This window comes from Choloepus didactylus, chromosome 8 (genome assembly GCF_015220235.1).
Source record: "Choloepus didactylus isolate mChoDid1 chromosome 8, mChoDid1.pri, whole genome shotgun sequence".
NCBI lineage: Eukaryota > Metazoa > Chordata > Mammalia > Pilosa > Megalonychidae > Choloepus > Choloepus didactylus.
In genome coordinates, this window is record NC_051314.1 from 87,605,195 (window position 1) to 87,620,408 (window position 15,214).

The window sequence follows — 15,214 nt, forward strand, 5'->3', positions numbered from 1 at the left end:
TCTCTAGTTCCTGAATGTTTTCTTCTGCCTCTTGTAATCTGCTGTTTTATGTTTTCATTGTGTCTTTCATCTCTTGTGTTGTGGCTTTCATTTCCATAGATTCTGCCAGTTGGTTTTCAAACTTTCAATTTCTACCTCATGTATGCCCAGTGTTTTCATTATATGGTTCATGTCTTTTGTCATATCTACCCTAAATTTTTGAACTGACTTATTATTAGTTGTTTCAATTCCTATATCTCAGTTGAAGTGTAAGTTTGTTCCTTTGACTGGGCCATAACTTCATTTTTCCTAGTGTAGGTTGTAGTTTTCTGTTGTCTAGGCATGGTTTCCTTGGTTACCACAATCAGGTTTTCGCAGACCAGAACAGGCTCAGGTCCCAGAAGGAAGAAACATTCAGTATCCAGTTTCCCTGAGGGTGAGTCTTAGACAATTAGTACACCCCATGAGACTTCAAGTCACTATACTTTTCTGCCCAGCAGGTGGTGCCTGTCAGCCTGTAACTCCAGACTGCTATAAGGAGGTGTGGCCCATGGCTGTTTTTCCAGGCTCTGGGGTCTGGTTCTGAATGGAAGGCAGGTAGTAGAGCTGGGCCCCACCCCTTTCCTCTTAGGGAAGATAAGCCTCTAGGAAGAGGTCATTAGCAGTTGAACAGATTCTGCCTGTGCTATCTCCACCCTTGTCTAGGTCAGAGTGCTTGGAACTGAAAATGACTGAGGCTTTCTCCACTGAGCCAAAACGGACAGAAAGCTCCCCCAGGGCCAGTCCATACCCACCCTCTTGCTCTCCAAGATCACTCATCACCCAAAGCCTCTGTCTGCTTGTTGGGGATTCATAGTTCATAGTGAGCAGTCCATGCTTGTTAATTAAAATCCCAGTTGGAGCTCAGCTGAGCTATATTTGCTTGCTGGGAGAGAGTTTCTCTCTAGCACCATGAGGCCTTGCAGCTTGGGCTGTGGGGAGAGGGGGATCCTGGCTTGGATCTGCAGTTTTTGCTGATAGATTTTATGCTGTGATCTCAGGCATTCCTCCCAATTCATGTTGGTGAATGATGAGTGGATAGTCATTATTTTCCTCCTGTAGTTATTCCAGATTATTTAGTAGATGTTCCTGGTTGTTTATTAATTGTTCCAGGAGGACTAACTAGCTTCCACTCCTCTCTATGCTGCCATTTTACATCCTATCACCAAATTCTTTTTAAAGGCTGTAGATTTGGGGATTCACTAGGGGAGTGGCCATATCCTATTTTATGAGGAAGATTACCTCCATAAATGATATGAGATGAGAGAATAAAGCAGAGCCATAGAAGAAGCTCCCTGCAGTGAGGTGGGAAGAGCAGGTAGAGAAGCCTTGCTTCTGCCTGTGGAGGAGCTGATGTTTAGGATGTGGAGATGATGTGCATGTGTACAAGAGGATCAGAAAGAATGTAACAAAGTATGCAGGAGTCTTGAGGGGACCAAGACAATGAGGTTGGTGTTGACATCACATCATGATAAAAGGAAGAGAATGGCAGCTCACAGCAACAATGGAAGGTAATTTTGACCTCATATAGGTCCAAATTCACTGTCAGAGGGAGGTGAATGAGTGTGTCTTGAACCCTCAGTTGCATGAGCCCTGTACAAGCTGCATATGCAGGTGATGATACATTACTTTGTCCTAGTGCACAGGGTGGCCCATGGTAGCATCACGCTCATTGCTGAGAGCAGACAGAAGAAATTTGTTCCTCCAAAATTAAACACAAAGGAGATTTGAGCTATGAGTCTTCCTCAGAGATTGATTTCCTCTGAGACAAGAGTTTATCTAGCAGCTTGAAAACTATGCAGAAGAGAAGCAGAGCTCACATTTATCGTAAAGGAATGGCAATAGGGAGATTCAACAGAGTTTAGTTCCAAAACTCTTTACATCCCAATGAGATGAGACAGTGAAATAAACCAGTTGCATTAAAAACTTTAAGTATTGAAAAAACTTATAAAGACCCATAAGGTCATGAACCTAAGATAATAAAGTTTATCCTTTTCCCATGAAAACAGCATGTTTTGTTATTTTCATTTTAATCTGTTACTATGCATTTTAATACAATTTTATTGAAATATATTTACATAACATGTAATCATCCAAAGTGTACAATTGTTTATAGTATCATCATATAATTATGCATTCATCAGCACAATCAATTTTTGAACAGTTTCATTACTCCAAAAAATCAAAATCAATTAAGAATAAAAATAAAAGTAGAAAAGAACACCCAATACATCCCATACCATTTCTCCTCCCCTATTATTCATTTTCTCTTTGTCCCAATTTTTCTACTCATTTGTCCATACACCAGGTAAATGGAGTGTGGGTCATAAAGTTTTCACAATCATACATTCACACCACATAAGCTATGTAGTTATATGATCATCTTCAAGAATCAAAGATACTAGGTTGTAGTTCAACAGTCTCAGGTATTTCCTTGTAGTTATTCAAATAAAATAAAAACTAAAAAGGTATCTCTGTATAATGCATAAGTTACCTCCAGAATGACCTCTTGACTCCATTTTAAATCTCTCATCCTCTGAAACTTTATTTTGTTTCATTTTTTCTTCCCCCTTTTGGTCAAGAAGGCTTCCTCAGTCCCATGATACCAGGGCCAAGCTCATCCCAGGGAGTCATGTTCCATGTTGCCAGGGAGATTTACAACCCTGGGAGTCATGTCCCACACAGTGGAGAGGGCAGTGAGTTTACCAGGTGTGTTGTCTTAGAGAGAGAGGCCACATCTGAGCAACAAAAGACATTCTCTGGAGGTGACTCTCAGGTACAATTGTAAGTAGGCTTAGCCTCTACTTTGCAGTAACAAGCTTCATAAGGCAAGCCTCAAGATTGAGGACTTGGCCTGCTAAATTGGTATTCCCCACTGCTTGTGAGAATATCAGGAATTCTGCAGCTGGGGAAGTTAAATGTATCCACATTTTCCCCCAGTCCCTCAAGGGGGCATTGCAAATACATTTTCTTCTCTGCCCAAATTACTCTGGGATATATTGGGGTTTCACTCTAACCTGTACAAACCAATCAGTCTCATTCCCTATTCAGGGTTCTATGTAATTATGGTGTTTGACTAAACAGACTATACAAGTTAAATTATATAGGATGCTACAGAAAATATAGATTTTGCATCAAATGAACATCTTTTCCTTTTGTTTCACACACAACCCAAGGTTTTAAAACACAGTTAATATCAACCTCTACCCTTTAGTCTGATCCATTTCATTCATAACTCCAATCAAAGTCTGATCCCTTTTTCAGCCTCTTTAACAGTTGCTGCATAGGTCAATGCCAAAACTCACAGCTGCCGAACGCTTGTCTGAGGCACAGGTGACATCCAACACCCAAAGTTCTAAGGACCAACCAGGTCACACACAAATGGCCAGCATGTCAGAATTTTGAAATAACTGTTAGAATTAATGAATAGATATGATGGTTGTAACACCTTACAATCTAGGAACCTTTGCAATGAGCCTTCCCCTGATAACCCATGCTCCCAGATTCAATTCTCAGAGTTTGCACATTATTGCTAGTCCATATTAGTGAGAAGTTATAATGTTTGTTTTTTCATTTCTGGCTTATTTCACTGAACACACTGTTCTCAAGGTCCATTCACCTAGTGGCATATGTCCAATTCATTCCTTCTTGTTGCTGCTCAATATTCCATTGTATGTATACACCACAGTTCACAATTTGGTTTATCAGTTGATGTACCCTTAGGCCACCTTCATCCATTGCAAATCACGAATACTGCCAGACAAATACCAGTATGCAAATGTCCACTCATGTCCCGACTCTCATTTCCTCCCAGTCCACAACCAATAACAGGGTTGTAGGACCATATGGCAACCCCATATTTAGCTTCCTGTGAAACCACCACACTGCCCTCCAGATGTGCTGCCCCATTTTACTTGCCTATAGACAGTGAACAGTTATATCCCTTTCTCCACATTTTCTCCAGCACTTGTATCCCTCTGTTTATTTTTTAAACAGTGTTAGTCACACATGATACAATCCATCTTAAGTAAACAATCAATGATTCCTGGTACAATCACATAGTTATGCATTTGCCACCACAGTCTATATGAAGACATTTCCATTGCTTCCACAATTAAGGAGGAAAAGGAAGAAAAAAGAAGAATAAAAAAAATCCAGAAGAAAAAATTTAAATTAAATTAAAATGAAAAGAATCCAATACCACTCCTTTATATCCCCCCTTTATAGACCTTTAGCTCTGGAATATTACCTTTGTTACAATTAATGGAAGCATATAGTAATGTTGTTGTTAACTATAGGCTCTAGCTTGCCCTGATTGTATTTTTTTCTGCTACATCATCCAGTTTTCAACACCTTGCAATGCTGACATTCATTTGTTCTCCCTCATGTTAAAAGATTCTTATATTATTACACTTAATCATTATCATTGACCACTCTAGGTTTCCCTAAATTATACAATGCCAGTCTGTATCTTCTGTCTTTCTTCCTGGTATCACACATGTTCCTAGCATTCCTCTGTCACCCATACTTATACTCATCTTTGTTCACAGTAATTACAATATTGTGCTACCATTGCACAGTGTTATGCTATTTCTGATTATATATAATCAAACCTGTTGCCTATCATTTTGTCTTTTGGATTTTATATATCTCATTTTATTTTTATTTTTTCTTTCTCTCTTTTTACCCTTACTTCTCCAAACCTCTCTCTCCTGTCTTTTCCTATCTGCCTGTAGTGCTGTCTTTAGTATTTCTTGTAGAGAAGGTATCTTTTTCACAAACTCTCTTAATGCCTGTTTATCTGAGACTATTTTAAATTCTCTCTCATTTTTGCAGAACATATTTGCCAGATATGGAATTCTTTGTTGGCAATTTTTTCTCTTTCAGTATCTTAAATATATCATACCACTGCCTTCTTGCCTCCATGGTTTCTACTGAGAAATCCACATATAGTCTTACAGAGCTTCCCTTGTATGTGATGGGTGGCTTTTCTCTTGCTGGTTTCAGAATTCTATTTGTCTTTGACATTTGATAATCTGATAAGTAAGTGTTGGAGTAGGTCTACTTGGATCTATTCTTTTTGAGGTATGCTGCTCTTCTTGGATCCATAACTTTCTGTCTTCCATAAGAGATTGGAAATATTTAGTGATTATTTTCTCCATCATTGTTTCTGCCACTTTTCCCTTCTCTTCTCCTTCAGGAACACCCCTGACAAGTATAGTCATGCACTTCATATTGTCATTTAATTCCCTGAGACACTGCTCATATTTTTCCATTCTTTTCCCTATCGGTTCTTTGTGTGTAGGATTTCAGATGCCCTGTTCTGCAGTTCATGAATCCTTTCTTCTGCCTCTTCAAATCTGCTGTTTTTTGGTCTCCATTGTATTTTTTCTCTCTTCTATTGTGCCTTTCAGTCCCATAAGTTCAGCCATTATTTTTCAAGCTTATGAATTCTTCTTTATGCTCACCCTATGTCTTCTTAATATCCTTCACCTCTTTTGTCACATTTCCTTCACCTCATTGATTTGATTTAGAATATTTGCTTGAACAGCTTTGATTAGTTGTTTCAACTCCTGTATCTCATTTGAAGTGTAATTTTGTTCTTTTGACTGGTCCATATCTTCATTTTTCCTAATGTGACTTGTAATTTTTTGTTGTCTAGACATATGGTTTCCTTGATTACCCCAATCAGATTTTCCCGGACCAGATATGCCCAGGTCTCAGGAGGAAGGTGTAATGGGTATCAAGTTTCCCTGAGTATGGGACTCAAAATGATGTCAAACTTTCCTGAGAGAACTCTAGAGTCTATGCTTTTCTTATCCTGTCCAGCAAGTGGCACTTGTCAGCCCACAGTTCCCTGCTGGTGTAAAGAGCCTCTGTCCCAGCCAGGGGCTGAGGGTATCAAAAGCAAAGCTTAAATTGTTTCTGGCTTTTTTCCCTGAGGCCCTGGGGTCTGAATTCTCTGAGGGAGGGCAGCCACTTGAGGTGGGCCCCACCACCATTTTCTTAGGGAAGACACACTCTTTAGGGAATTATCACTTACATTTGAATTCCTCCTTTGTGTCTCTGACTTTCTTAAGGCTACCCTTGCCTGGGTAAGGGCTAATAATTAAAAATGCCTGAGGCTTTCTCTAATCAGCTTTGAATGGGAGGAAAATAAAGGAAAAGGAAAGAAATCTCATTTTCAGAGACAGTCCCCAGCCTCCTGTTTTGCTGGTTGGAGTTGGTACCTGGTTCCCTATGCCCCTTTTCTTGGGGCACAGCCCTTTTTCAGTTTTCTGAGCTCAGCCATCTCCAAAAGCCTCTGTTTTTATTTATTTATTTTTCCATCAGCACCACTTTCTCTGTGCAAGGAGAGACCTCTGGGTTCCTTTCCTGCTTGCTCCAGGTTTATCTGTGCTTGTAGCTTGTATTGAGTAGTCCAAATTTGTTAATTAAAACAAAAATTGGAGTTTGGTTGAATTACTATCCCTTACTCCTAAGGAGAGAGGCTGCTTTTTTTTTTTTCCACAGGGAGGTGTTCCAGCTCAGACTGCCATGCCAGTGGGGGAGGGGTGCCAGCTCTGAAGATTGGGGAACTTTATTTACAGTTCTATGCTGTGATCTCAGCCATTCTACCCATTCCAGTCTGGTGTATGATGTGTGTCCAGTCACAGATATCCCCCCACAGTTTTTCTAGACTATAGTCTAGACTATAGTCTAGTTGTTCCTGGCTATTTACTAGTTGCTATGAAGGACCAACTAAATTCCACACCTCTCTATGCCACCGTCTTGCCTGGCCTCACCCAGTTAGTATGTATTTTTAATTTGAAAGTTTACATAAGATTTGGTTCAAAATATGTATGTTAATAAGTTTCACAAAGTTTCTTTATGTTATGATTAACTACACTGAAAAATAAGGTGATTACAATTTTAAAATGCTTTGGCATGTCCATTGAGTTTTTATACTTTGCCTTCAGTAAGGCAAAATCTCAGTATAAAGCCATATATATTCAGTTGATCAGTTGGTGTCAATTTGAATAGGAAAATTACATGTTAGGACAGCAAATATGAGAATAATTGTAAAGCAGGAAAAGTGTACTAAAATCTAATTTTTATTAAAAACATATAAAGCACAAAATGTGATGTTGAAATGTGAAATCCAAGAGAACTTTTTTTTACCTATACACTAAAAATATTTATAATTCTCTGAGATGGGAAAATATACCCTGAAGCACACAATATGGTGGTGGGAATAATTATTTCCATTCTAAGAAAATTTGGAAACATTTATAATAAAAGAGTAAAAATGAATATGACTCTAAAGGAATTGATCATTATGGAAAAAAGACACTTTAAAAAATTACTTCCTCATTGTTGTAAGGTGAATGATCAAGTTGTGAAAATTTAGGGAGTTGGCATAGTGGTAGTTCTGGAGAAGGCATTGAGGTTACTGTATACTGGGATACAAAAAGGGGCATCAAGAAATGGAAGGGGCATAGAGTCAGAATCTAGAATATAGATTACCAGGGACTGAGTTTAGGAGTAGGAAATCAGGAGTTAATGCATAAATTGTACAGAATTTTTATTGGAGTTGATTGCAAAGTTTTAGTAATGGATGATGGTGACAGAGGCATAACATTGTGAATGTAATTAAAGCACTAAATTATATATGTGAAAATGGTTAAAAGGGGAAATTTTAGCTTGTGTATACATAGCAGAATAAAATTTAAAGGGAAAAAGAAAGTAGGTTAAGGGCTGCCATGGGATGTGGCAGGGGAAGGGGAGATCTGCTCAATGAGACCAGTTTCTGTTGAAAAAGTTTTGGTAATGGAAGATGGTGATGGTTGCACAGCATAGTGAATGTAATTATTGCCACTGAATTGTACACTTAAAATGGTTGAAATGAGATATTTTGTGAGATATTTTGTGTTATATGTATGTTACCACAATAATAAATAAAAAATTAAGATAAAGGAAGCAAGCAAACAAAAACCTTTGATTTCAGTCTTCTAGCCTCTAGAGTAAATTTCTGTTGTTTCATTCCCTAAACAAACAAGCTAACAGAAAACAAGTGAGAGAGGCAAAGAATTGGATACCACAATTCTGGTCTGTTAAACACTTGGTTGGGAACCCAGCTTGTGTCCCCATAATTTTGACCACCCCCAACCCCCCAGGCCCCACGTATCCCTTTTATCCTCAAGTCCCAGTGCTTTGTCTATAGTGGAATTTTGGGGAGAATTTTCATCCTTCACTGTGGCCCCATGTAGCCATTTTTTAAATGTCTGGATCAGGCACACCCTTGACTTAGGGCAAAAAGATGTTCTGCTTTGCTCAGCTGGCCTGAACTCCAAATTCCTGTTCTACCCCATCTGACTCTTGTTTTTTCTCATTAAAACTTGCCATTTTTATATTGTTGCCTTGTATCCCAATGCCTTTCTGGTAAATTGTATACTTTATGAAGTCATACCTTTATCTTTCTTTAGATTTACTTTCTAAGAGATTTTAAAAATTCCTTTTTGTGGATCTCCATATGCCATATGTATCCTCCCTTCTTAGGGCTGTCTTACCTCCCCTAGGTGCTCTCACCTTTTCTAGGCCCAGGACTCTCAAAATTGAAATATCTAATTTGCAATTACTGCACTTCCTCTTTCCCAATTTTTACACCTACCGCAGACAGAAGATCCTCAGGCTTGCTCTAGGTTCCCTTCTCTGTTGGGCTTGTTACTTGACTATATTGTTCACTGAAATGAATAATAAAGAAAACAAGATAGGCTGAAGACCCATCAATTCAGCCAAAAGTCTTTCCATGGAAAAGGACTGGATTGACATGTTTATTTGATCATATGCCTGAATCTAAGCCAGAACAAATCTAAAACCTCCTTCAACTCAACCAAAAAAAAAGTCTGTCATTTCCTAGGACAAGTTTTGTCATCCAATGTCAAAGGAAATCAAGAAATATTCTTATTGTCATTCATGAGATATATTGCTATAATAAGCTGATTACCCTTCATCCTCATCAGGTCACCTACCTGATGTAGTGGAAATATTTTCTCAAGGCCCTTCTCACAGCTGCTTTCACCTCATTGTTTTTCAGGCTATCGATGAGGGGATTCACCAAGGGAGTAATGACACTGTACTGTACAGAGAAGATCAATTCCAATGGTGAGACTGAGACTGGCAGTAGATAACAAAGAAAGGCTGAATCAAAATGTAGGAGCACTACTATGAGGTGGGAGGAGCAGGTGGAGAAGGCCTTGCTTCTATCCGAGGAGAAGCTGATGCTCAGGATGGTGGAGACAATAGGGATGTAGGAATAAAAAATTAGGAAGCAGTTTCTAATTCCATGGAGGATACCAGAGCAGAGCAGGACTGTAAGATTGGTAGATACCTCAGAACAGGACAGAGGGAAGAGAGAGGGCAGCTTACAGCTGTAGTGGGGTATAGACTCGTCCCCACAAAAGTCCAACTTCATAGCTGGAATGGTGTTGAGGAGTGCACTGAGAATGCCCAGGCCCCAGGAAACTAACACCAGCTCCTTACAGAGCTGATTGTTCATCTTCTGTCCATAGATCAGGGGGTGGCAGATGGCAACATAGCGGTCATAGGCCATCACTGAGAGCAGACAGGCTTCAGTGCCCCCAGACTCAAACACAAAGAAGACATGAATTAAGCAGCCTCCAACAGAGATGGTTTTCCTCTGAGACAGGAGATTCTCCAGCAGCTTTGGCACTGTGGCAGAAGAGAAGCAAAAATCCAGGAAGGAAGGTGACTCAGGAAGAAGTACATGGAGGTGTGGAGGTGAAAATCTGCCCTAATAACCAGCAGCATCAACAGGTTCCCCATCAGGGTCATGATGTAAATTCCCAGGAACAGCACAAAGAGCAGAGCCTGGACATGGGGGTCAGCAGACAGTCCAAGGAGGATGAACTCGAGGATGACGCTGTGGTTCCCCAAGTCCATTGAAAGAGGCTGCTCCCTAGAAATAAAAATATGGACAAACCTGAAACCTCTTTTGACCACACCCAGTTACCAGAGGGTTGAGTCTTCCTCCTAACCAACTTAGAGTTCATATATGTTCTCACTGATTCCTATGAAACCTTTTTCTAATGCTGATATTTTCCTTCAATTTCTTGTCCCATAATATCTCCTCATGGGTGATATCTATCTCAGAGATTTGGGAAGAAATTTATGAATATTCTCAATTTGTACTATGACTAATAGTCTCTTTTTTATCTATAACTGTGCTGAACAATATTCCCTAACTCTTATGCATTCTAGTAGTCTTCCTAGAGTGGATATCCTAAAACTTTGTCTTCCCTCCTCTGTTACTTAGACATTTCTCCTATTCAAAACTTAGTCATAATGATATCATTTTGAAGATATTATTTTGTCTTCTGTCAGCTTTTCACAGGGCACTTACATACAAATTGTCCATTTCATCTTTGGAACAAGACTGAAATATGTAGACACTGTGTATGTGTTGTGTGTGTGTGTGTGTGTGTGTGTGTGTGTGTGTGTGTGTGTTATGTCTGTTTAAGTATTATTTTTGTTTTATTTGGAGGATGGTATAGAAGGAAAAAGGGAGAAATTATCTGTATATATTTTTCTTTGGAGAAAATTGAGTAGAGGATGTTATGTAACTTGTCTAAATTGACAATTTGAACAGTCAAGATTTGACTCCATTATATAGGAGTCAAATTATGTAATATGTAATATGACAAGAGGTCAAATTACAATTAAGTGCCTTCGAATCAAGTCTTGATCCTTCATGTCCTCTATCATCTGGCATCTTTCTCTTTCATGATGGTTCAGACACTGCCCCATGAAGGGCCTCAATGCTGAGGGCAGACTAGTGTACTTCCCTCTGATCTCCACATGGGCTTGTCTTTCTCTTTCCCTTTTCTCAAGCTTGTGCTCCACATGAATGCCCTATCTTTCCATCTAAGCTTATTTTATTTTGACTCTCACCAAAATTTCAACTTCTTTCTGAGAATTTCCTTTGCTATATCATTTTCTGAACTCATCAGTATGTGTAATAATTGGACAACTATTATCCCTTGATTGACTGCTAAGTGATCGACCATCCTAAACACTTACATTTTTATCCCCAGAACCAATTAGGCACAAATCACTGCACTGAGATTTTTCAAACAAGGAAACAAAAGTATTTGTGCATCTTACTAACAGTTTTACACCATCACTCCCACTCTCACCTCTCTGACTTCAAGAAAGTGCTCTTTCAATCCTGGCCCAATAGCTCTCTGTTAAGGGTTTCTTAGGCATTCCTGCTTCTCACCACAGTTTGATCTAATCTATTTGCTCATAATAACTAACTCCTTTCCCTGTATGACATCAGATGCATCACTCTCCTACTCTGGTATCTAGTGCAACATTACTTGTAGTGTCTTTATTTTTCCACCCTTCGATGACATTATAATTTCTTTATGGCAGTGATTGTGCCCTATTATATTTTTTTAATTGAGATTGTTCAGATACCATACAACTATCCAAAGATCAAAGTGTACAATCAATTGCCCACAGCACCACCATACAGCTGTGCATCCATCAACACAATTTTTTTTTTCAATTTTTAGAAAATTTTCACTACTTCAGAAAAGAAACAAAGACAAAAAAAGGAAACTCACATCCTCCCATACCCCTAACCATGCCCCCCCCCTCCATTATAGATTCATAGTTTTGGCATAGTACATTTGTTACTGCTGATGAAAGAATGTTAAAATACTACCAACTGTAGTATATAGTTTGCAATAGGTATATATTTTTTCCCTATATGCTTCTTTATTATTAACTTCTAGTTATAGTGACATACATTTGTTCTAGTTTGTGAGAGAGATTTCTAATATTTGTATAGTTAATCATGGACATTGTCCACCACAAGATTCACTGTTTTATACATTCCCATCTTTTAACTTCCAACTTTCCTTTTGGTGACATGTGTGACTCAGAGCTTACCCTTTCCACCACCTTCACACACCTTTTAGCACTGTTAGTTATTCTCATTACATCACCTGCCCATTTCCAAATATTTAAGTTCACCCTAGTTGAACATTCTGCTCATAATAAGCAACCGCTCCCCATTCTTTAGCCTTATTTCTATATCCTGGTAACTTATATTTCATGTCTATGAGTTTACATATTATAATTAGTTTATATCAGTGAGGCCCTGCAATATTTGCCCTTATGTGTCTGTCTTATTTCACTCAATATAGTGCCCTCAAGATTTATTCATCAACCCGTTTCTTTTAAGATGGTTTTGTTCAAACACTATACATACCATCCTAAGTAAACAATCATGTTTCCCTGTATAGTTACATATTTATGTATTGAGCACCATTGCCACTCTGTATATAAGGACATTTCTTCCACAAAGAAGGAGGAAGAGTCAAAGAAGGCAGAGAGGCAAAAGAAAAAGGCAAGAGAAAGAGAGAAAAACAAACAAACAAGAAAACTTGATAGCTAGAAGGTGACAAAAGGAAAGATAGCATTAATCTAAAGTAGAATGAAGAGTCAGACATCACCAATGCCTGGAGTCCCATACCCTTCCCGTATTCCCCACCTCCCCATATGCATTTAGCTTTGGTGTATTGCTTTTGTTACATTAAAGGAAGCATAATACAATGTTTCTGTTAATTCTAGCCTCAAGTTTGCATTGATTGTATTTCCCCCCCAATCCCACCCTATTTTTAACACCTTGCAATGTTGACATTCATGTGTTCTACCTCATGTAAAAACATATTTGTACCTTTTATTACAATTGTTGAGCACCCTAGGTTTCACTGAGTTACACAGTCCCAGTCTTTATCTTTCCTCTTTTCTTCTGGTGTCCCACATGCTCCTAACCTTTCTCTTTCAACCATACTCACAGTCATCTTTGTTCAGTGTACTTACATTGCTGTGCTACTATCTCCCAAAATTGTTTTCCAAACCTGTCACTTCTGTCTTTTCCTTTCTGTCTGCAGTGCTTCCTTTAGTGTTTCCTGTAGAGCAGGTTTCTTATTCATAAACTCTGACATTGTCTGTTTGTCAGAGAATATTTTAAGCTTTCCCTCATATCTGAAGGATAGTTTTGCCAGATATAGGAGTCTTGGTTGGTGGTTTTTCTCTTTCAGTATCTTAAATATATCGCCCCACTTCCTTCTTGCCTCCATGGTTTCTATCGAGAAATCCACACATAGTCTTATCAAGCTTCATTTGTATGTGATAGATCATTTCTCTCTTGCTGCTTTCAGGATTCTCTCTTTATCTTTGAAGTTTGATAATCTGATTATTAAGTGTCTTGGCATAGGCGTGTTCAGATCTATTCTGTTTGGAGTACGCTGTGCTTTTTGGATCTGTAATTTATGTCTTTCATAAGAGATGGGAAATTTTCATTGATTATTTTCTCTATTATTGCTTCTGCTCCTTTTCCCTTCTCTTCTCCTTCTGGGACACCAATGACATGTACATTCCTGCTTTTTGTTTTGTCCTTAAGTTCCTGGAGACGTTGCTCGTATTTTTCCAGTCTTTTCTCTATCTGTTCTTTTGTGTGTAGGCTTTCAGTTGCCTTTTTCTCCAGTTCCTGAGTGTTTTCTTCTGCCTCTTGAGATCTGCTGTTGTATGTTTCTAGTGTTTCTTTCATCTCTTGTGTTGTGCCTTTCATTTCCATAGATTCTGCCAGTTGGTTTTTTGAACTTTCAATTTCTACCTTATGTATGTCCTGTGTTTTCATTACACAGTTCAGCTCTTTTGCCGTATCTTCCCTAAACTTTTTGAATTGACTTATTATTAGTTGTTTCAATTCCTGCATCACAGTTGATGTGCAAGTTTGTTCCCCTGACCGGGCCATAACCTCATTTTTCTTGGCGTAGGTTGTAGTTTTCTGTTGTCCAGGCATGATTTCCTTGGTTACCCCAATCAGGCCTCCCCAGACCAGAATGTGCTAAGGTCCCAGAAGGAAGAAGTATTCAGTACCTGGTTTCCCTGAGGGTGTGTCTTAGAAAATTGGTACACCCTCTGATGCCTCTGGTCACTGTGCTTTTCTGCCCAGCAGGTGGCGCCTGTTAGCCTATAATTCTTGACTGGTGTAAGTTTTGAATGAAAGGCAGGTAGTAGAGCTGGGCCCCACCCCTTTCCTCTTAGAGAAGATAGACTCCCTAGGGGGAGGTCATTAGCATTTCAATGGTCTCTCTCTGCCTGTGCTATACCCTTGTCTGGGTCACAGAACTGGGAACTGAAAATGGCTGAGGCTTTCTCCACTGAGTCGAAAAAGGAACAGAGCTAGTCTGAGGCGACCCTCCAGTTCTCCAAGGTCAGTCATCACCCAAAGCCTCTGTCTACTTGTTGGGGATTCGTACCTTGTAGTGAGCAGTTCACACTCGCTAATTAAAACCCCAGCTGGAGCTCACTCCTGGAGCTTCACTTGCTGGGAGAAAGCTTCTCTCTGGCACCAGGAGGCTTTGTAGCTCGGGCTATGGGGGAGGGGTCTCCCGGTTTGGATCCGCAGTTTTTACTTACAGATTTTATGCTGCGATCTTGGGCATTCCTCCCAATTCAGGTTGGTGTATGATGAGTGGACGGTCACGTTTGTCCCCCTGCAGTTATTCTGGATTATTTCCTAGTTGTTTCTGACTTTTTTTAGTTGTTCCAGGGGGACTACTTAGCTTCCACTCCTCTCTATGCCACCATCTTAGATCTCTGTGCCCTATTATATTTTGCATCCAGGCCACTTGCTCCAGTGAAGGGAATTGCAATAGGTACAATACCAATGAGTATTTGCTAAGCAAAGAAAATAATTTAGTTAATAGTACCATTTGCATAGCTAATGTTTTGGGAGAAATGATACAAATCCATAAACTTTAGAAAGACTGAGCACTGAGGACAATTGGAAAGTGAAGGCAAGAAATGGTGTGTGTGTATGTGTGTATGTGTGTGTGTGGATGTGTCTGTGGCAGGTATGGAGGGTCAGGGAGTGGACTTTATTTGTGTACCTACCATCATCTACCAGATCCCTGTACCCAAGGAGTCATCCTACACCCACTAGCCAACTTTGCCTATACTAGAAAAGTATTTAAACACATGATAGTGATGTACCACCATCCAACCATCAATTGCTCACCATCCATTTATCCTTTAGTTCATCTGTATTCTGTATTCATCTCTTCATTCTGTAATTCATCTATTCCAATAATAATCCACCTTTCTATTGTTTATTTTT

The 15,214-nt window shown here is 39.3% G+C and overlaps 1 protein-coding gene across 1 annotated transcript; it reads right to left on the minus strand.

The window, feature by feature from the left end:
- Positions 1 to 9,025: 9,025 nt before the first annotated feature.
- On the minus strand, positions 9,026 to 9,610 carry LOC119542807 (olfactory receptor 8S1-like). Its single transcript, XM_037847451.1, has one exon. It carries the CDS (start codon positions 9,608 to 9,610, stop codon positions 9,026 to 9,028), a length of 585 nt encoding a protein of 194 aa, XP_037703379.1.
- Positions 9,611 to 15,214: the final 5,604 nt, after the last annotated feature.